Genomic DNA, 21,366 nt, shown 5'->3' with positions numbered 1-21,366 from the left:
AGCCACATGGAAACTTAAGAAACATACGTTGAATGTGCGGGGATACAAATGATGTAACTAAAGCAAGCAAAACAAAATGAACATCCCTATGGGCATTGGAGAGCCTCAAAAACGTATTACCTGTAGTTATCCAGGACAAATAGTTGGAGGCTTCATTTAAAACTGCTTTTTCATCGCCGAGGATGTACAGCACAACACTCTGCTCAGGAGAAAGAAATTCGCTTTTACAAAAGATCCAGTAGATTCATCTTGTACAAACCTAAGAGTCACATCCACTGCGCTGGGCAATTTTTGCCTCTGGCTCCCCTCACTATTGTCTTGCATCCTGCCTGCCCAGCTGCCCGTCAAAGAATGTGACCCTTGGGATAAAAGGGATTCCTCACCCTTGATTTAGAGTAAGGGGATGAGCAACGTAAGATGAAGATAAAGAGTGAAGTTATAAGTTGCTGTTAAGATTTTGTGCTGAAAAAGTCAACGATTTTGCTAAGAATGTGAAATGCTAAGAGTGCAGCTCATTGTTGGCTTCAGTATACAAACTGTACAGAATTGGGTATAGGTAATGCAATTCTCTGCAGGGAGACCTGTATTCTAATATAAGTGGGTAGGCAAACTAAGGCCCGGGGGCCAGATCCAGATCGCCTTCTAAATCTGGCCCACGGATGGTCCAGGAATCAGTGTGTTTTTACATGAGTAGAATGTGTCCTTTCATTTAAAATGGATCTCTGGGTTGTTTGTGGGGCATAGGAATTCGTTAATTTCCCCCCCCCCCAAAATATAATCCAGCCCCCCACAAGGTCTGAGGGACAGTGGACCACCCCCCTGCTGGAAAGGTTTGCTAACCCCTGTACTAGCTAAAGGCCACTACTGTTTGATTTTTTAAAAAGCTGTTGCTTTAAATTGTTTTTAAATGCTATAAGTTAATTTTGATTTTTGCATTTGTAGGCTGGCGTTGGTTAAGGGCTTTTGTTAGGAAGTGTGGCTTTTTTATTAGTTTGTACACATTAGTATCGTTAATTGTTTTAATTATTTTGTTATGCATTTTTTGCCTTTATATTGTAACCTTGTGTTGTGAACCGCCCTTAGACCAACGGGTATAGCGTGGTATACAAATTTAATAAGCAACAACAACATGCAACAAAGCATGCCGACACCTATTTGCAGTGCCGATTCTACAAGCGTTGTCTGCACATACCAGCACCACTAGCTTGCTCCTTTCACAGATGCCAGGCAAGTAGGGGTAGGGCGGCACACTGTCTCCCTTCAAGCAGGAACTCAGCCACTGGAAGATGCTTGGAGGTTCAGCCGAAAAAAAGGAAGGGTGATGCATGAAACCTGTTTGGGCTGAATCATACAAAGTATCAGGTCACGTGTGCCATTTTAATAATATGGAGGTGGTTCTAAAAAAAAAGAAGGTAAGGACCCTTGGACGGTTAAGTCCAGTCAAAGGCGACTATGGGGTTGCAGCACTCATTTCGCTTTTAGGCCGAGGGAGCCAGCATTTGTCCACAGACAGCTTTCTGGGTCACGTGGCCAGCATGACTAAACTGCTTCTGGTGCAACGGGACATCATGACGGAAACCAGAGCACACGGAAACTCTGTTTACCTTCCTGCCACAATGGTACCTATTTATCTACTTGCACTGGCGTGCTTTCGAACTGCTAGGTTGGCAGGAGCTGGGACAGAGCAACGGGAGCTCACTCAGTCACAGGGATTCAAACCGCAGACCTTCTTATTGGCGAGCCCAAGAGGCTCAGTGGTTTAGACCACAGCGCCACCCGTATAGGATTAATGCTATCAGACCAGCTTTAAATCATTCATATAGAGCTAGCAACCTCCTTCGCCAGAGCTGGGGAACTTGGGGTCCCCGGACCTCAAGATGTAGCTGAGGTGGGGGACCGGTGCTTTCCAGATGTTCTATTTCAACTCCTAGCAGTCCCAGACAGCAAGGCTAATAATCATGGGAGTTGTAATCTAAAGTATCCAGAACTCACCACGTTCCCCGTACATGGATTATGGTGCCAAGTCTCTCTGGCCACTGACTAAGCTGCCTGGGGTTGATGGGAATTGGGGTACAATAATAACATCTGGAGGGTCACAGGTTCCCCATCCCTGAGCTATGTTCCAGCCTGCATATTTGCAAACTAAAACACCAGCGACCTCAGGCCAAAGGAAACCAAACCCAAGTAAATCCTGAGCACCTTTTGATACTTCTCACTGCCTGGAGAATTTGGATGCACATAATATTGCGGGAACTTTGGTGTCTACAGTAAATATATATTTTATTTTCTGGGGGCAGAATTAAGTGCTTCACAAACAGCACCCATTGACGCTGCCTTTGGTTTCCAAAAATGTGCATTTGTTAAGAAGACTTCTCAGCCACAAACAACAGCATATATATATATATATATATATGTGTGTGTGTGTGTGTGTGTGTGTGTGTTTGTGTGTATATGGACACAAAACACCCTAATAAGTGCAAGTTGTTTGAAATAAATATAATGCATTGAATTTAGTACCACAGTTAATTCTGATTGCCATATAGCAGCCTAGGTCAACCCAGTGCTCTCTAGATGGTTCAGACTACAATTCCCATCAGTCATGCTGGCTAAGGCTGATGGGAGTTGTAGTCCAAAGCATCCTGAAGGGCACTCGGTTGGAGAAGGCTGCTGCGGAGGACTAGGAAAGAGACTATAAGGACCGTGAACCATTGGCAATCTGTTTTCCAGTTCCGGGAGTCATTAAAATAAATGCTATTACTGGATTGTATACAGCACATGGAGAAAGCTAAAAAGATCTAGGACTGCACTTTAGTAACAGCTCCACAGCCAGAGTCTGGCAGCATGGCTTCTAAACACACAGTAGATTAGTGACGCAGTTACTAATACGAATGTTTCTTCTCCAAAGCAAACCAAGCTATTCTCTAGAAACACACCTGGATCAATTATGCAGGCTTGGCTGGAAGTCTTTACAAGCACTGGATAGTCTCTGTAGTAATAATCAAGATAAGCTTCCAGTTTCAAGTCCCTAAAAGGGGGAAATAATAAACAAGTGCATAAAGTTATAAACTCTGATGGTGTCACCTCTTACTTTTCTCTGTACTATTCTCTAAACATTCACCTGTTCACTTCATTTACTTAAATTTGTAAAAAATAAATAAAGATCAGGTGTGCTTTAAAGCCTAACTCCAAATCCTCTGACCTGCTCCCAGGAAACACCACCGGCCAGAGTTCACACCCACAAGGACATACCTTGCCAGCTGAACCAGAAGGACAACGAGGGAACGAATCCCTTCGCCCATCAAGCAATTCAGCTTGAGCTCCTCGTAGATCAAGTGGAGCACGCAGAAAATAGCTGGGATGTGGGGGAAGAGAAGGGTGGTGGAATCCAAGCTGTGGTTGGGCGAGAGGCTGTCCCTGGGAGATTTCACTTCCAGTGGATCCAGCCGTAGAGCTTTGGCCAAAGGGTGAGACTCAACATTTTTATGATAGTCAGAATTTAGCAGATATTCCCAGTCCTGGATTAAAGAAAAGGGAAGGGAAGGAGAAAGGACACATGAGACAATCCTACATACTAAATTGTTTTAGTTTATATTTTTAAAAGGAAAAAAGAATGCAAAGCAGGGAATTAAAAACACCAAAGGCAACGAGATCACCAATGCGATCTTATAGGCAGCATTTACAGTTCTCAAGCTGTTTTTAAAAAGATGCTTATTAACATGCTGTTGGTTTTGAGAAACATAGTCCTGTGGCCTCTGAAAGACAACTGTTGCATAATGTTTTATTAGCAGGAGCTAATATGAATGTACCTATTGCAACAGGATCCTTCTCTCGCTGGTGTGGCCTATTTTGAAGCCTATTTTGTCAAGACATTGTTTGCTTGCTCATTAGCATTTAAGGGCATTCTCCAGCACAGTTCAGAAACGGGCACCCACAACAATGTATTTCATATTGCGAGATCAGGAAGAAATGTTGCCTAGTCAGCTTCTGAAACACGCACCAATGGTGATCATTTGCATGTGTCAAATAGATATCAGAGAGCAGACAAAGCTTTGGTTATTAGCCTAAACCTCTTCATCCCAAACACAATATAAACAAATAATTTTTTATTTATACCCCGCCCTCCCCGGTTCAGAAAACCGGGCTCAGGGCGGCTAACAACAAATTTAAAACACTTAATTGATGCAACAAAAAAAACAGCATAAAATACCGTATAAAATGTGAATAACAATAAATTCAGAATTCAAAAATCAATTTAGGGGGGAAATCCATCCAATAAACATTAGATGATCACCAGGGCTAGCTGGCTAAATTAGTCCTATTTGGGCCAGCGAGGAGACCAGGGGAGAATTAGCTGTGGGATTCCAGAGTGGGAAATCTTCATAAAAAGGGTAGGGGGAGGGAAGGAAGGGGAATAAAAGATCAGGCTAAGTTCAAATTGAAAGCCAGGCGGAATAGCTCTATCTTACAGGCCCTGTGGAAGGAGGTTAAATCCTGCAGGGCCCTGGTCTCATGGGACATGAGAAACAGTTTTTTCAATGCCACCATTAACAATCTGAGCTACCTTGTACCAAAACCAAACTCCAAATCTGATGAAGTGGGCTCTAGTCTAGAAAATATTATGCCATAGTACATTTATTAGTCTTTTAAAGATGCCCCTGCACTCTCCATGGTTTTACTTGTGGCTATCCCTCTGGGAGCTTTTTATGTTGAGCTGCTAATCACCAAAGTTCGTCAAGTGATATGCAGACCTGTGAAGTCAGCCTTCAGTCCAAAACACCAGGTTGTGGCTGAAGTGCAAACTCTCAGCTGTTGGACTACAAATCCTACCCCTGCTGTAAGTCGAAAGAGCACACCTGATGCTCACAGAACACCAAACAAGTTCATGCAAATGTGTGTGTGTTTTTAGCTAAGCGCCATACAAGTCTAGGAAGCAGCACCTCCCGAATCAGAGGAATGCACAAAAATCCTCCAGCTGGTCAGGAACTACTAATTAAAATGATAAATCATTCCCTTACTTCATCTGATCCTGTCTCTGACGGCCGGGCTTTCTTGGGAGCAATGACTGGAGAAAGAGAGCCTTCAAAATCAAGCTGAAATAAATAGATAAAAAAAAATCATCACACTGGGCACTGAATTTCAGTTTTCATATATTACAGGAATCGTTCTGTCAGAAGAAGCAAAGCTGATCGTGCAACAGTTCCACGTACAATTGTGGTTATTTCTTTGCATTAGCCTCCGCCACCTGGAACCCTGCCCCGGATTTGGACTAAAACTCTCACCAGCCCCAGACAACCTGGAGGTTGGCTGTCCCTGCTCTAAGATCTATATTGAACTATTGTATAGAGCCAAGCAATAACTAGTAAGATGTGTGAGCACCCAAAATCAAGGGAACCATGCTGTTGCTAGTGCTTGCAAGATTCTGTGTATATATAGTTTAATTCTAAGACAGACTGCATCAGAAGCACAGGGAAGGGACAGGATACATTATCTCAGCAATACCTTGTTACTAGCAGAAAGCCTGTTACACAGCTTGAAGGTATTTGGATCAATAATAATAATAATGTAATAATAATTTATTATTTATACCCCAGCCACTCTGGGCAGCTCCCAGCAGAATAATAATAATAATATAATAATAATAATAATAATAATAATAATAATAATAATAATAATAATGTGATAAAACATCAAACATTAAAACTTCCCTAAACAGGGCTGCCTTCAGATGTCTTCTAAAAGTCAGATAGTTGTTTATTTCCTTGACATTTGATGGGAGGGCGTTCCACAGGGCAGGTGCCACCACCAAGAAAGCCCACTGCCTGGTTCCCTGTAACCTCACTTCTCGCAGTGAGAGAACTGCCAGAAGGCCCTCAGCACTGGACCTCAGTGTCCGGGCAGAATGGGGATGGAGACGCTCCTTCAGGTATACTGGGCCGAGGCCGTTTAGGGCTTTAAAGGTCACCACCAACACTCTGAATTGTGCTCGGAAACGTACTGGGAGGGTCTTTCAAGACCAGTGTTATGTGGTCTCAGCAGCCGCTCCCAGTCACCACTCTAGCTGCTGCATTCTGGATTAGCTGTAGTTTCCGGGTCACCTTCAAAGTGCGCACTGCGGTAGTCCAACACTTCAGAGCACATGGTGGAATTCCCACCCTTCAAGTGACGCCTTAGTATTAAGCTGTTGGTGAGAAGTCAAGTGATGTCGCTGCAGAAGTCACTTACATTACGAGTCCAGGCCACTCTGTCCGTGTTGTAGCCCATCATGTTCATGAGGCAGGTAACAAATAAGTTCCACTCCGAGTAGTAACTTGGTCCGCCCGGTGCGTTATAGGCATTGTACCACCTGACGAGCATTTGCACAGCTACTTCTCTAGGCAGGATACACTTAATGCCTTGTAAACATCTTTTGACTGTTTAGAGTAAAGGGGTGAAGAAAGAACTGTTCAGATGACCGTTTGGTCATTGAGCCACTCAATCCATTTCTGTGACTTGAAAGCCATTTGCTCTTAACTGACCCAGCGTGACACCATCAAATTTTATAAAACTATGCATGGCATGGAGCAAAAGCAGATACAGAAAAGTTTTCCCTCCCTCTCTCGTAACTCATGGACATCCAAAAAGGACTTGCTTTGAGCCCCAGCCTATAGAAATCAGCTGTGAAACGATGGGGTTAATTTTGTTCTCTTGGTCCTGTTCTCCTAATCATGGCATAGAGACCTGGAAGTGATAACTGGTCAAGCAATTATGCTCTGAGTCCTATCCAAGTTAAGTCTACACTGGTTCAGAGCTTGGGTTTTAATTTGCTGATTCTATGTCACTGGTGAGACAAAAGGGGGTGAGGAGGGAAGGAGAGCTCACAAGCAAGAACAAAAAAAAGTATTATTCTTCAATACCATACCTAATTCTGAAGTTGCAATTTCTGGGATGGTAATTCTGACCATGGAGCCACTGCTGAGTTCCTGGGAGAAGAAAAACAACAACAACAGGTGAATTACCGTATTTTTTGCTCTATAAGACGCACCAGACCATAAGATGCACCTATTTTTGGGAGGAGGAAAACAAGAAAAAAAATATTTTGAATCCCAGAAGCCAGAACAGCAAGAGGGATCGCTGCGCAGCGAAAGTAGAAATCCCTCTTGCTGTTCTGGCTTCTGGGATAGCTGCGCAGCCTGCATTCTCTCCATAAGACGCACACACATTTCCCCTTACTTTTTAGGAGGGAAAAAGTGAGTCTTATAGAGCAAAAATATACAGTATCTAGCATATGCCATTCACATAAACTAAAGTGATTGGTTAACATGATCAAGAGACCCATGGACAATCAAAAGCATGGTCTTCTTCTTTTGGCAAGAGACCCACAAAGGGAAGAATATAAAAAAAACGGGAAAGGAAAGATCCTTAACACCAGGGTCTTACTCTCTCTGCTCATCAACAAGCAAACTGTGGTTTGGAGATCTAACAAATGATGAACCAGAAAGTTTATTTGTTAAACCCAGAACAAGAGAGAGAGAGCGACACGAACATTGGGACTAAGTTTTAGATTAACGCATGGATGAGCAAGGATTTGAAATTGCGCTTCCCAGAACCAAGCTGGAAACCCTTCAACTACTGTGCCTCGACTGAGGTCAGCTAACTCTCTGTCCACAGAACACCACTTACCAGAGTCACTCTGTTCTGGACAGGATCTCTCACAGAATGAATAAAAGTTGAAAGTTGCTGAAAAGTGCAATCATCGATGTAAGAGGAATTTTGAAGTTTGGAAGAATCCCTCAGCTCTGGAACAGGGGACAACACGCCCTGCTTAAAAGGGGGGCAAATATTAAAATCTTTTAGCACTATTCTCAACAGCCCAGATTCAGGATTAAACAAAACAAATTTCCTTAGCAGGTTCAGAAAGATATGAATCGAGCTGTGACTACAGTTTCCTTACAATCTGTTTGTTTGTTTACAATATTTAAATACATTGAATACAGAAATAAATCACAACGGACAGAAACAATGGATTAACATTCACTGCCTTAAGACTGCAATTTTTAAAGACCTGGGAGAACAAAAAGGTCTTCATAGAACTGTAAAGACCATAAAGTAGCAAGCAAGTCTCTTTGGGGAGGGCATTCCAATGTCAGGGGAGCACCACTGAGCAGGTCCTCTTCCTAGTTGCTACAAGTCTCCCTTCACTTGGCAAAGTCACCCAGAGCTGGGCTTCTGAAAAGCATCTCAAGGTTCAGGCAGGTATATGTGGGAGAATGTGAGCTTTCGGCTAACTTTGCTGCCCACTCTAAAGGGCTATGATGGTCAAAACTAGGATTTAGAATTGGGACTTCCAGGGCATGTGTCTGCAACCCGTGGTGTCTGAGCAGAATGCCAAGAACCACACTTTTCATTTAGCCTTCCACCTGACCCTTACGTGGCCAGCTTTTGTGGGCCTCATTTCTCCTCAAAGAGCCCTCCCCACAAGTCCCCATTCTGTGTCCAAACACAAACAGGGCAATAGTGACAGCGATGATCTATACATCCACAGAGCCCCTTACCTCATCTAAGGGTCCCAGGTGCTTGTTCAAGGGCTTGGAAGGAGTATTGGCATTGTCCAGAGGGGTGCTGGGGCGAGGCATCTGATTGGACATCGTCAGCAACGGAGCTGGCAAACCAGGTATAAAAACCTTCCCTACCTTGTAACGGGCGAGAAATGAAGAAACTAAGTAGAGTTCCAAGAGAGCGAGCTTTTAAAGTCCAAAGCGTCCCTAAAAAGACAAGCTTAGCAACGAATGCAATGCTAGAATTCAGTTGTAAGTAATAAATAACCACCTTTTGCCTCTAGCTGCTTCCCCCCACAGAAGGAAACAAAGTCCTTGGACTTAAAAAGGTTGCCAACCCTCAAACTAGAGCAGGGTAACTTGGGTCTCTTTTTTGGACTACAACTCCCATCATCCCTAGCTTGCAGGACCAGTGGATGATGGGAATTGTAGTCTACAAACAGCTGTTTGGGAAACCCTGAGCTAGAGGAAAGGTTTTTGAGGTTTCTTTGCTTGGTTTGCAACCGAGTAGCATATAAGTTTTATGAAATAAACACTATAAAATGAACACTTACCCGAACCACTCCGGTGTACAGGACTAAGTTTCCATTGCTTTCCAGAACCAGCATTGTGTCAATGCTCTGTAAAGGCCAAAAGAAAGAGAGTAAATTCATCCGCTGGCATTTGAGAACATGCAATGAAGTGGCATTAAGCCTGTCTGCACACTCTACATTTCACAGTCTCATACTTACTTCCACTGGAGCTGCATCCTTTGCCGGGATGTTGGTGACAGAGCCAAAGATCAACTGTGACATGTCGTTACTCTGTTGAAACTTTACACAGCTAAACACCAAGGGAGGAAAAAAGCAAAACCTTATACAAAGAAATATCTCCAGTATTATTTTTGCACTACAGTTTTCCAAAAAATATCTTGGCTGCCAGCTGGGAAGGCTATTAATGCTTAACTTTTTGTATATAAATATGAATAAATGCTGTTGCTTGACTTGAAGCGCCACGTTTAGAGAGGAACTCGGTTTCGTTATCAAACCCAAGCTTGGTCAAGGAAACTTTTTGATACAATTTCCGAAATGGCAAGCCGTGGTTTGTAACTGGACGATAAACGAGAATAAAAAATGACAGTTGGTACTTTCTATGATTTTTGCATGTCTGAATAGACAAACCATCACTAGGGGGAATCGCTTCAACTCTGGAGAGCCCTCTAACATACAAATGAAAATGATGAGTAATAGGAAATGAAAACTGAGAAGCAGTTGGAACCAATTGCTCGTGGTAAACTATTAACTGTGGCTTATTATTTGCCATCTGGGACGCGGGTGGCGCTGTGGGTAAAACCTCAGTGCCTAGGACTTGCCGATCGTATGGTCGGCAGTTCGAATCCCCGGTGCAGGGTGAGCTCCCGTCTTTCGGTCCCAGCTCCTGCCCACCTAGCAGTTCGAAAGCACCCCTAAGTGCAAGTAGATAAATAGGTATCGCTTTATAGCGGGAAGGTAAACGGCATTCCGTGTGCTGCGCTGGCTCGCCAGAGCAGCTTCGTCACGCTGGCCACGTGACCCGGAAGTGTCTCCGGACAGCGCTGGCCCCCGGCCTCTTAAGTGAGAGGGGCGCACAACCCTAGAGTCGGACACGACTGGCCCGTATGGGCAGGGGTACCTTTATTATTTGCCATACTGCTTGTATGGTGAAATGCTTCTAAGCAGTTTATGCTATAAAATCAATTATACAATTCCTACGTAATTAAAATACACAATAACAATTTCATCAGAGCGTTAAAACATTCTAAATTAATACATGCAAGGCAGTTTAAAAGGCTGGCAATTAAAACAGTTTAAAAACAGTTAAAGCATTAAGATCAGAAGTTCACATTCAGGGGAATGCTTGCCTAAACAAGAGCCAGCGGAATGCCAATACTGATGGGGCCTCTCGTATGTCTGTGATATTTCTCATTTACGATGATATGCGAATGAGTCCCCTTTCTGAATGCTAAAATTGGGATTTGCAATAATATTCAGCTCTCTTTTGGTTATGTTTCCAGTATTTTAGACAACAATTCGAGAAAGTCACATATCGAAATGCACTTACCGTAACTGAAGCTGAGACTCCACTAAGTAGCACAAAAACTTTTGCCCACAAAGGTCAGTCGTAATAAATACTTTGGAAGCTTGAGAATTCTTCTCTCTGTCAATATTCAAATAATCAAAAGAAGAATAAAGTTAGGCTTACTCAAATAAAGTTTACAAATTAAACTGTAGATTATTTTATGCTTCCCTAACAGAGCAATCCTAGGCAGAGGAAAATATTCCCCATTTTATTTCATCTCTGAATCTATTTTGCACAATCAAAGTTTTGCAGTCAGCAATCTGGGCTTTACTAAACCTTTCCTAATAGGGCAAACTAACTCTTCTAGCACAACTGAAAGAAATGGAATGCATCGAGAACGAAACAATAGGAGATACGGCCAAGCACAGTAGTGTCACAGGGGTCTCCCCCAAGAACTCTTAATGAACCAGAGCTCCTAGAATACTTTAGGGAAACCCATGATTGCTTAAAATGCTATATCACGCTGCTTTGAATGTACAGTGTGAATGTGGCCGACATCTATCGCGAATAGATTTGTGTCAATCTGAACTTTTTCTTTGGTTTATTACGGTCGATCATGGCATAAGTATGATGCCTGAGTTTTGAGTTTCCTCTTCCCTCCTTGTTCCATTTCCCTTGTGTGCTGTATTCTTTTAATTAATTTGTTTGTTTATTATAATGTAAGCTTGTGGGTAGGGAATGTCTTGTTCTGATTTAATGTAAGCCACTGTGGGAGACATTTTTGGCTGAAGAGCGGGGTACAAATACTCTAAAATAAATAAATAAAATGTTGACATAACTTAAAATATGACATGAGATCCTCCATTATGAATCTTGCTTGACCCTGGAAATAGCACCCCGCCCCGTGTGCTTTCGAGCAACTAACATACAGAGAGGCATTCCGCCTCTGGGAGCAGCGGCAGAACAGATCTCCCCAAGTTTTTTCTTCTTACTTCAGAGCAGCCATTGGGGTGGGACGAGGCATGGAACTGGATCAAAGCAGCAGCACCTCCTAATTTTTAACATTTCCGAGTGAATACCGCACTCAGCTTCTTAACTCTGCTTTTACCGGCGGACAGGCATGTCTGTTCAGACACATACTTGCAATGCTATTCTCTTCTCCAAACTTTATAAACAATAAAATACCCCACTCAAGAGAAAGCAGCCCCGCTGTTGAGACCCCTTGCTGAATAGATAGGATTATTCCAAACCTTGTGGTAGTGAAGGCCTCCGTCCATAGATGGTCTATGCAAAGCTCTGGAACAATGAGTTCCGTTTCCGGGGCAAAGAACGAGTCCATCGCACTGTTTGGAGAATGGCAGGCACTGTGCCTCCTGGGAGACTGTGCATGGTTGGAGAAGTTGAATCTCTGCACTCCTGAGAACGAATGCACCCCTAAGGCCGGGGAGTGAGATCGGCTGTGAAAAGAAAACCATTTTTCCCAGTGATGAGTTACATGCCCAACGCCCCTTTTTTTCCACCAGAAAGCCAAGGTGCTCACACCTCCAAGAGAGGAGGAGGTCTACGTTTTAATTCTCCACTTCAGATCTTCAACTATGAAGTCATGGGCTTCTGGAAAGCGGCTATCTTTCAGCAGGCACCAGGGTGTATGATATGGAGCTAAAAAATAATACTGGCCTCACTTTCCACAATGAGCAAGGGGATCCAAAGAGCAGTGTGGCAGCCACAGCGGCTTCCAACACAGTGTAAGAGATTGCAGCCTGGGTGGAAAACTGATGCAATCCTTAAGTTTGTATGGAACTGCTTGAAGCTTGCACTTGGGGTGATGGGAAAGAGAAACAGGTTCTTAGGATCCTGCTTAAGGACTATAATTAGAACTACAGGCAACAGGTTTTATTGGAATGTATGAATGTGGCCGTGTAGCACTGCAAGAAGGAAGCAATAGGCCCCTAACACCAAGGAGCATACAATCTAAGCCTCCAGCCACCTCCAGATGTTTTGCATTACAACTCCCAACTGCTACAGCCAGCACAGAAATATTTCTTAAGGTAATGTTCTTGGCAGCTGGCCAGGAATTGACCAGGCGATTAACGTTCCAAGGGGGCAGGGAGCCTCTACAGCAGCGTTTCCAAAATGTGGAATGTGGAAACTGCAACGTCCCTATCACAGTTTCATAATGTAGGAAGAGTGAAAATGGGGGTTGTGTTCAACACAGCACTAAGGCAGGGTCCCATTAGCGCAAGGATTACTGCTAGCAGAATGGGATTCTCCAAACCTCGCCTCCAACCACATGCCCCCTAAATCTGTTCGAGGGATTCCCCCAAACTCTCCAGACCAGATTTGGGAAGGGTGCAGGGCGTGCATGGGCAAGTTCCATTGCACTCATGCCAATCTTCACATGAATAAGGCCAAGTTAGCTGAATACCACCTGAGAGTCTTAATTTGCCCCAGTGGGAGAGAAAGGTTGGTGACCCAGCAAGATCTGAGAGGCTAAAATCTGCTAGGGAAGCTGAAGAGCAGCGAATGCATTTCAGCTTACGAAAGATATGAGCCCTGCCTCCACAACCCTTTAAGGCTGGAGTCTGAAGCCGCAACCACCCGCAGAAGATTTCAGTAAGCCAGGATTTGTAGCATGCATGGTTCCCCCGTATAGTTCTTTGCAAATCGACAACCAAAGCTTACCAGCCTACCTTAGAGCTGCCATGTTGGATATGGAGGGTGATCGGGAGTGAATGCTGGGGGACGATGCTGACCTGCTCTGACTGTGAATAGAGGAATAGTTCTGGAACGGGGAAGCCACGGGCGAGTCGCCCTTAGAGAGGCTCCGAAGGTGGACTGTGAAGGAGCTGCTGGCGGCTGCATACTGAGGGGTCCCCACCTGCTCGGAGAATTTCAAGACAGCGCTTTGCTCCTGCAGAGAAGAAGAGCACAACAACAAAAATCAGCTTATGTTGTTCGAAACTGCATAGCTTTTACGTAACAGGATACCTTGAAGTACAGATCTAATTTTAAAACATAGAATCATAGAATTGTAGAGGTGGAAGGGACTCTGAGGAGCCCAACCCCCTGCAATGCAGGAAGATGCAACTGACCCATAGAGGGATCGAACCTGCAACCTTGGTGTTACCAGCACCACGCTCTAACCCACTGAGCTATCCAGGCTCAGTAACATGAAATGTATCCAAAGTTTAAGGGGCCAACTAAACAAGGAGAGGAGAGGTCCAGGATCATAAAAAAACATAAGAAGAACCCTACTGGATCCAGCCAAAGGTCCATATAACCCTTCTTCTTCTTCTTCTTCTTCTTCTTCTTCTTCTTCTTCTTCTTCTTCTTCTTCGGTATCACTCATAGCTGAGTAAGATTGTTTTCCATGAAAACAGCCTTAACAGTGAGTCTGCAAGTGACTGCGGAGGCCAATTCTGGATCCACATGTCCTTCCACAGTGGGGACATAGGTTTCCAGGCAAGATTTGATCATGGCGACAGTTTGCCAAGCATGCCTTCCTCTTAGCACGCTTCTCCCTTTCATCCTGAGTTTGAGTGTTTTCAAAGCCTTTGGTAAAGGCGGTTCTCCAACTGGAGCGCTCACAGGCCAGCGTTTCCCAGTTACAGTATTGGTGTTTATACTACATTTTTAAAGATTTGCCTTGAGAAAGTCTTTAAACCTCTTTTGTTGGCCACCAGCATTACACTTTCCATTTTAAAGTTCGGAATAGAGCAGTTGCTTTGGAAGACGATAATCGGGCACCCGCATGACATGACCAGTCCAACGAAGTTGATGTTGAAGAATCTGGAGATCTTTGCTTCCCTATAACCCAGCACCCTGCTCTCAAAGTGGGCAAGCAGATGTCTATGGGAAGCCGCCATGCAGGACCTGAGTGCCACAACTTAGGATTTTGAGCAACTACATACAGAGGCATCCCACCTCTGACAACAGTGGCAGCACAGATCCCCCCAGGTTTTTCTCCTTTCTTCAGAGCAGTCATTGGGGTGGGACGAGGTATTGGAACTGGATCAAGGCAGCAGAGCCTCCTGGTTTTTAACATTTCCACGTGGATCCTGCGCTTGGCTCCTTACCTCTGCTTTTACTCGACGAAGCGCCCAGATGGTATGCACACTCTGAGTGGCATCGTACGTCATTAGGATGGAAGGCTCAGCGTTGAGGAAAACAATTCTCATCGAATAGTCGGCAACGTACTGTACTCTGGCAGAGCCAAACAAACCTGCTAAGCGGGAGAAAAGTCAGGTTAGCCACCTAAGAGAAAAGGCCGGGCAGGGGACATAGTTCAAAAACAACATGCGCACACCATCGTAAACATTGGCAACAAGGAGATGGCAGGAGTGTGGTAGTGCAAAACGAATGTGGGGCCTTGTGGGGCTGTAGTAATATGCCTTTGCTTGGGTTATTTTCAGCTGTGGAGATTTACCTGTCTATTTCAACATTTAAAAAAACCCTATCAAGGTACGTAAGTCACCTGCATTTTAGAGGATGAGAAACAAGTCCCAATAATATATTAACAAAATGAATGAGCACATCTCAGCAGAAGGCTAATTACAAAAACCTCTTCCTGGCATTCCCAGTATGGATTATTTTAAAATTTAGAGAGGGCAGAATTAACCTCTTGAATTTAATCACAGCTACATTTTCCTGAAATGTTCACAAGCTCAGCACTGTAAGATAGTTGCATATATATTGTATTGTAACATTTAAAAAATGGTATAAAAGGGTAGTTTATAAATATAATCAATGTCTTTTGTCCTGACCCCTTGGAAAGTATGAAAGTATTTCTCCTGTGTGCACTTGTTAGGGGTACAACCCCCTTTTAATTTTCTAATTCTACTACCATTAATGCAACAGAGAGTTGAAACGTCTTCAGCAAAATGTCTTTTACTAAGATAAACGCTCAAAGGTTTCTTTTTGGATTTTGGTCTCCCCAATCAATCAATCAATCAATCACATTACAGTCCTTGCTTCAACTACCAAATAGTATAATTGAGGCCTCCAGAGAAAGAGGAAGTGCCAGGATTTCCCCTGTACTTTAATCTATTTCCGCGACCTGCTAAATTTTATAATAATTAGTGCCCAGGTTGGTTTGCTTTTTTCCTCCTCCCTACCAATCCTTTTACCTCTTGTGCTCTGACTTTTTGATTGTAAGACTTAGAAAGACTTTTGCTGCTCTGCGAGCTTGGTTCTCCTAAACAGCAGAGCAAAAAATGCTCAATCGATGAAGCAATTAGTGTTCCAAATTCCTAAACGTCACCAAAAGCAGGGACCAGCAAAACGTTCGTCAAGCATCTCCGAATACTGCTCAGCTGGACTTGTTTTTCCTCCTTGTTTTTAAGAATTACATATTTTACCTGCTGACTTACAAACCATTGGTGTTATTTCATCTAACGGATGCAGCATGCTGAACATGGTGGGCAAAGGTTCTCTGAAAAGAAAATGGGGCAAAATATTAAGCACTGCAGGCAAAACGGAGAGCAGCAACTAAAGGCTGCACTCCTAACCTGATTTACCTGGGAGTAAGCGCCACTAAATTCAATGGTGCTTACCTCTGAGTAGACATGGTTAGGATCACAGACTTAACTCAGTACAGCATCCTAAATGTATCGTGAACTGGTAAATAACAGAAGGTTTGCATATAACAGCAGACTGTAGTTTGGCAAACCAGGAAGCGTCCCCTGAAGCTGGGAACATACGGGGAGGCAGGAAGGAGACACGCTTATTCCCAGTCCTCCAAACTACAACTCGGAAGATCAGAGAACATGACATTTGAATACAGCCTGTATGTGTTGACTTTAATAAGTTAGTATCACATTCAGAAATCATTTTTAAGTTGGTTTATGCTTTTAATTTATTTTTAATTTAAAACTTTGAAATGTAACCCCCAAAAAGTAAGACGGGTAAATAAACAAAGTGTGTGACATTATATCTCAGAATATACAGAACAGAGCAGTCCTACTAATATCATGTTGTGCTTTGCACTCTTCGAACTGATACAGGTTACAATTCCGGGATGAGGCACGGCATAGTCACAAAAAACCTGGTTCTTGCAGATATTCACGCTGTCCAAATACCTGTGTATGCTTCTGGGGCTTTTCAGTTAAGTGATTGACACATTTGTATGTACAGTGGTGCCCCGCAAGACGAATGCCTCGCAAGACGAAAAACTCGCTAGACGAAAGGGTTTTCCGTTTTTTGAGTCGTTCCGCAAGAGGAATTTCCCTATGGGCTTGCTTTGCAAGACGAAACGTCTTGCGAGTTCTTGCGAGTTTGTTTCCTTTTTCTTAAAGCCGCTAAGCCGTTAATAGCCGCTAAGCCGCTAATAGCCGTGCTTCGCAAGACGAAAAAACCGCAAGACGAAGAGACTCGCGGAACGGATTAATTTCGTCTTGCGAGGCACCACTGTATTTTAAATTGATACCAATCTGCTACAAAGGTGCCTGCGTGTTTTTCAAGTCAGTTTATTTTCAAAGGGACACTTAGCATAACTTGGAAAATTTAGAAATTAAAATCAGATTAAAAGGAAAATCTCATGAGATTTTTATCCATTCTGTTAGCTACAGAATTATCCTGCCAAGAGACATGCTAAGGAATGAAGTTAAAGAGCCACAGAATGTGTGGGCCCTCACATTTACTAAGCACACTGGACCATCTTCTTACCATGCAGTCAAGAATCAATAAAGTCTAATTACCTGGCTGGGCTAAGAGGCACTTCGTGCGAAGAACTGCTACGTTCAAACAGCAAGCCATATTTTGTTGGCCAGACATTGGCTACCTATATATATATAAAAGTTATATTTTTAAAAACACTATTCACATGTCTATATCCATGATATTTGAAAGCTTCTGATTTTCAGCTAGCTGGCAAATAATGTCAAGGCTTTAGGTACCAGGACACAAATGATTTCTGCTTTGTTTATAACATGGGTGGGGAACCAAGGGTCAAATACAGCCCTCCAGGTCTCTCTCTCTCCCTTGGGACTGTCCCCAAGCCACCCCCACCCCCCACGCCATGCCCTTTGCTGGCCCTGCTTTGCCCCTTCTTTTTTGCCTGGCTGGAATATGTCTTTGAACTCGGATACTGCTTTTTACTTCCCTGCAAGGATGTCAGGAGCAGGTGCCGGGAGCAAGTCAGCAATAACTCACACGGCGTCTGTTAAATTAACTCTTTATTCAAAGAAATATGACAGCTCAGGAGGCCAGGCTTAGTGATCACAGCAACTCTTCCCGATTTCTGAATTTGGTTTTCACATATGCTTACCTGAAAGGGCAAAGAAGCAATGTGATCCTTTCCTTCAATGCTGTGGATATTTATGCAAGAGCTCTGTAATATACAGATACACTTTTCTACTACTTCGGTGCTATCTGAAATTGGGGAACAAATAAGCATAATTTAATAACCTTCCATTCAGCTACCCTTCTCCCAAAACCAGACTGCATTTCACACACTTGGTTTCGGGGAAACTATAGCATATTGCAACAGATGGTGCCTTTCAAGCTGGATTGATTACTATTGTTTCTCATGTTTGTGCCTGCAAGCAGATTTTAAGCAACTCATGTGGAGGGGAAAGTGAGGCATACGTATTTAAAAAGAACGTTAATCATTTCCAGACTTCAAATGAAGCATAATAAAAATGAAACGTACCTTCCGTTTTGTCAGACTTATCCTTGGGTATAGAGAAATCACACCACAATGCCTGAAACAAAATAAAAATATTCAGCAGGAAGAGTAAACCAGGTCTGGCTATCGGAAAGCTTGTTATCTGAAATCTCAGTTATCTGAACACAAAGAATTATACCCAAACCTCACTACACGAACAGCTGATTCAGATATCTGAACAGCCAGAGTTTGCCCACGTCTTAATTTGCGTTTTGCTGGTTGAGGGCAGCCATTTCAGGCAGAAACCACTTGCATTTACTATTTGCAAACTCCATCTGCAAGTGCCTATGCTTATTTTATTTCATTTACTTCCTTCAATGTATAGCCAGACCTTCCTCTTTTAATTATTAGGTGGGTTACAATACAATAAATACGTAACACATCTGAGTCAGGACAACAAAAACTTTAAAAAAAAGAGAATAATGATTTCCGCAAATATAATAATACACTAGGCAATACTGGCAAAATGACACAATCCACACACCAGAGCATTTCCAGTGTAATACACTCTTTTCACCTAAGTCACAATCTCCATTCATTTTTCATTCTCCTACCCCACCTTATTCCTGATGGGATCCAGAAAACATGTTATAATCCTAACTATATTAATGATATAAAAATGCTCCTCTCTGCCCCCATCATGTTATTCTCTCCACATCCAAGTAGTGCTGGGAGAGACTCCTGCCTGAAACCCTGAAGAGCTGCTGCCAGTCAGAACAGACAATACTGAGGCAGATGGACCTGACGTGGCATAAGGCTGCTTCCTATGTTGCTGTTTGCTTATATAAAAAGACCACGCAACCCGAACTCCTGCATATCTGACTGGTCATCTGTGCCACTGATCCCCACGAGGCTTTCTCCTAAGCAAGTGCAAGGATAATTCTAGCCTCGGTTTCATATGCAACTTGCAGCTAAACAAGCTAAACCATGCCAGTTTCCATACCTGCAAAACAGGGCTGTCCACCGTAAACGCTTTGTAAACTGCAGAAGCTTGGCTTTTACTCCCTCTGCTCCAAATGACCATATTGCCAGCCACGTAAAGCTCTTCATCGTACTCGACTTCTTCGCCAACATCACTAATGCCCTTCCTTAGCTGCCAACTTTCCTGAAGGGGGGAAAATGAATAAGAAATATTAGCAAATGCTGCGTATTATGCTCATTGGTGTGATTGTTTTTCAAAGACTATCTAGTAGGGAACAGAGAATGGTCCTAGCTAGTTGTAGTTACATTAAGCCGATCTTGCCCTGATCAGTAAAAGTTGAACACATTTCAGTTTGCATGGCCAGAAGGAGCATCAAAGTGATTTAAAGGGAAATTTTGGAACACTCTAGGTGGCTTCCAACAAAATATTAAAATACAATAGTCTATTAAACATTAAAATCTTCCCTAAAAAGGGCTGCCTTCAGATGTCTTCTAAAAGTCTGGTAGTTGTTGTTCTCTTGACATCTGGTGGGAGGGCGTCCCACAGGGCGGGTGCCACTACCGAGAAGGCCCTCTGCCTGGTTCCCTGTAACTTGGCTTAGTAGAATGTGTCCTTTTATTTAAAATGCATCTCTGGGTAATTTGTGGGGCATAGGAATTCATTCTTCTTCTTTTTCTCCAAAATATAGTCCAGCCCTCGACAAGGTCTGAGGGACAGTGGACCGGCCCCCTGCTGAAAAAGTCTGCTGACCCCTGACCTATCTGTTCATGTTATTAACGTTCTTTGCATAGCTGTCAACGTTTCCCCTTTTTAAAAAGGGAAATTCCCTTATTCCGAATAGGATTCCTTGCAAGAAAAGGGAAAAAGCTGACAGCTATGGTTCATTGAGCGTTCACTCATCAATAAAGTATCAAAATGTGTACCACCTATTCCTATGACTTAGAAACTATTTTAACAGACCGTTGTATTTTCCCATCACGTCTTCTCCTCTTCCCTTCCTCAATGGCTGATCATTTTGATTCAGAACCATAGAACTGGAAGGGACCATCTAGTCCAACCCTCTGCAATGCAGGAATCTTTTGCCCAGCATGAAACTCGAACCAACAACCCTGAGATTAAGAGCCTCATTCTCAAACCAACAGAGCTATTCCAACAGCACATTGGCACAAAGGCTTTGTCTATTTAAATGCTGACGCCAAAGGCAGCTCTACCTTGTGTTTCTCGTGGATCGTAACTTCCTGAAGGGATCCCACCAAACCAGCCGCTCCGTCCGACGACCAAAGTTCCGAGGCTGGTTGCAGCTGCCGAAGTTGCAGGTTCAGCGCATTCGGGTGGTGCTTGCAGTGGTCACGGCCAAAAGGGACAAACTCCTGCAAATCCCCTGCTGCAATCATCATTACCCTCTCTTCATAGATGTTCGACATGAGTTCCAAATATCAACATTATTTCTGAAGAAAGACCCAATACAGAAACAGAGGTGGTTTCAAGTGTGACTTTTTCAGCATGCACAATCCTTCGACTCTCCCTTATTCATTTGGCTGTCCTCATTTATCATTATCATCACCGGTGCTTCTTTGATTTAAAAAAATTAAAGGTGCCGGTACTTATATTGTGAAGAAGTGTCTCCACCCTCATCGTTCAGCCCAGATATCCAAATTGGCCCTTTTATTGCACTGAAAATGATCAACCTACACTGAAAATGCTTGAATCAACTGGAGCAAGCTTTTATAATGGAAGTGCACTGACTTGTAACAGATGCTGTGTATTAAAGGAGTATCGTATTTTTTGCCCTATAAGGCGCACTGGCCCATAGGACGCACCTTGTTTTTTGGGGGGGAAATGAATTTAAAAAAATTATTCCCCCCCCCCAGCCCCCAGAACAGGCTGCTATCTGCAAGCCTTGCGAGCCCGGCGGCAACTCCCCCCGGGCGCGCAAGGCTTCCGGACACCTGCGCGAAGCACGGGGCGTCCTCCGGAGTGCGCCCCGTGCTCCAGGCTGCCGCCCGCAAGCCTTGCGAGCCCTTGGGAACTCCAGCCGGGCTCGCAAGGCTTGCGGATAGCTTCCTGAAGCCTGGAGAGTGAGAGGGGTCGGTGCACACCGATGCCTCTCGCTCACCAGGCTTCAGCGAAAGCCTGAATTCACCCCATAGGATGCACACGCATTTCCCCTTCATTTTTGGAGGGGGAAAAGTGCATCCTATAGGGCGAAA

General features: G+C 43.6%; 1 protein-coding gene across 6 annotated transcripts in view; it reads right to left on the bottom strand.

Moving 5' to 3' along the window:
- The window catches only part of ANAPC1 (anaphase promoting complex subunit 1), a 54,643-nt gene that overhangs the window by 31,878 nt on the left and 1,399 nt on the right, over nucleotides 1–21,366 (bottom strand). For 2 of the 6 annotated variants that reach the window (XR_008329740.1, XM_053383459.1), the window contains exons 2-22: nucleotides 20,368–20,604; nucleotides 19,178–19,339; nucleotides 18,220–18,271; nucleotides 17,836–17,939; nucleotides 17,267–17,349; nucleotides 15,929–16,002; nucleotides 14,648–14,796; nucleotides 13,262–13,482; nucleotides 11,822–12,028; nucleotides 10,614–10,709; nucleotides 9,266–9,356; nucleotides 9,089–9,154; nucleotides 8,532–8,669; nucleotides 7,660–7,800; nucleotides 6,899–6,959; nucleotides 6,223–6,410; nucleotides 5,016–5,090; nucleotides 3,250–3,515; nucleotides 2,934–3,025; nucleotides 1,193–1,341; nucleotides 121–199 (exon numbers count right to left, since the gene is read on the bottom strand). Coding sequence is in view for 5 of the 6 variants with exons in the window: in XM_053383459.1 (XP_053239434.1) it covers nucleotides 121–199; nucleotides 1,193–1,341; nucleotides 2,934–3,025; nucleotides 3,250–3,515; nucleotides 5,016–5,090; nucleotides 6,223–6,410; nucleotides 6,899–6,959; nucleotides 7,660–7,800; nucleotides 8,532–8,669; nucleotides 9,089–9,154; nucleotides 9,266–9,356; nucleotides 10,614–10,709; nucleotides 11,822–12,028; nucleotides 13,262–13,482; nucleotides 14,648–14,796; nucleotides 15,929–16,002; nucleotides 17,267–17,349; nucleotides 17,836–17,939; nucleotides 18,220–18,271; nucleotides 19,178–19,339; nucleotides 20,368–20,580 (2,707 nt within the window). In the remaining variant the exon portion in view is untranslated. The remainder of the gene's footprint in view (nucleotides 1–120; nucleotides 200–1,192; nucleotides 1,342–2,933; nucleotides 3,026–3,249; nucleotides 3,516–5,015; nucleotides 5,091–6,222; nucleotides 6,411–6,898; nucleotides 6,960–7,659; nucleotides 7,801–8,531; nucleotides 8,670–9,088; nucleotides 9,155–9,265; nucleotides 9,357–10,613; nucleotides 10,710–11,821; nucleotides 12,029–13,261; nucleotides 13,483–14,647; nucleotides 14,797–15,928; nucleotides 16,003–17,266; nucleotides 17,350–17,835; nucleotides 17,940–18,219; nucleotides 18,272–19,177; nucleotides 19,340–20,367; nucleotides 20,605–21,366) is intronic. The other 4 variants (XM_053383461.1, XM_053383460.1, XM_053383462.1 and 1 more) reach the window with 4 other exon arrangements.

The sequence above is a fragment of the Podarcis raffonei genome, chromosome 3, assembly GCF_027172205.1.
Source record: "Podarcis raffonei isolate rPodRaf1 chromosome 3, rPodRaf1.pri, whole genome shotgun sequence".
NCBI lineage: Eukaryota > Metazoa > Chordata > Lepidosauria > Squamata > Lacertidae > Podarcis > Podarcis raffonei.
The sequence above is the reverse complement of the archived record's forward strand: the minus strand, read 5'-3'. Positions and strand labels throughout refer to the sequence as shown.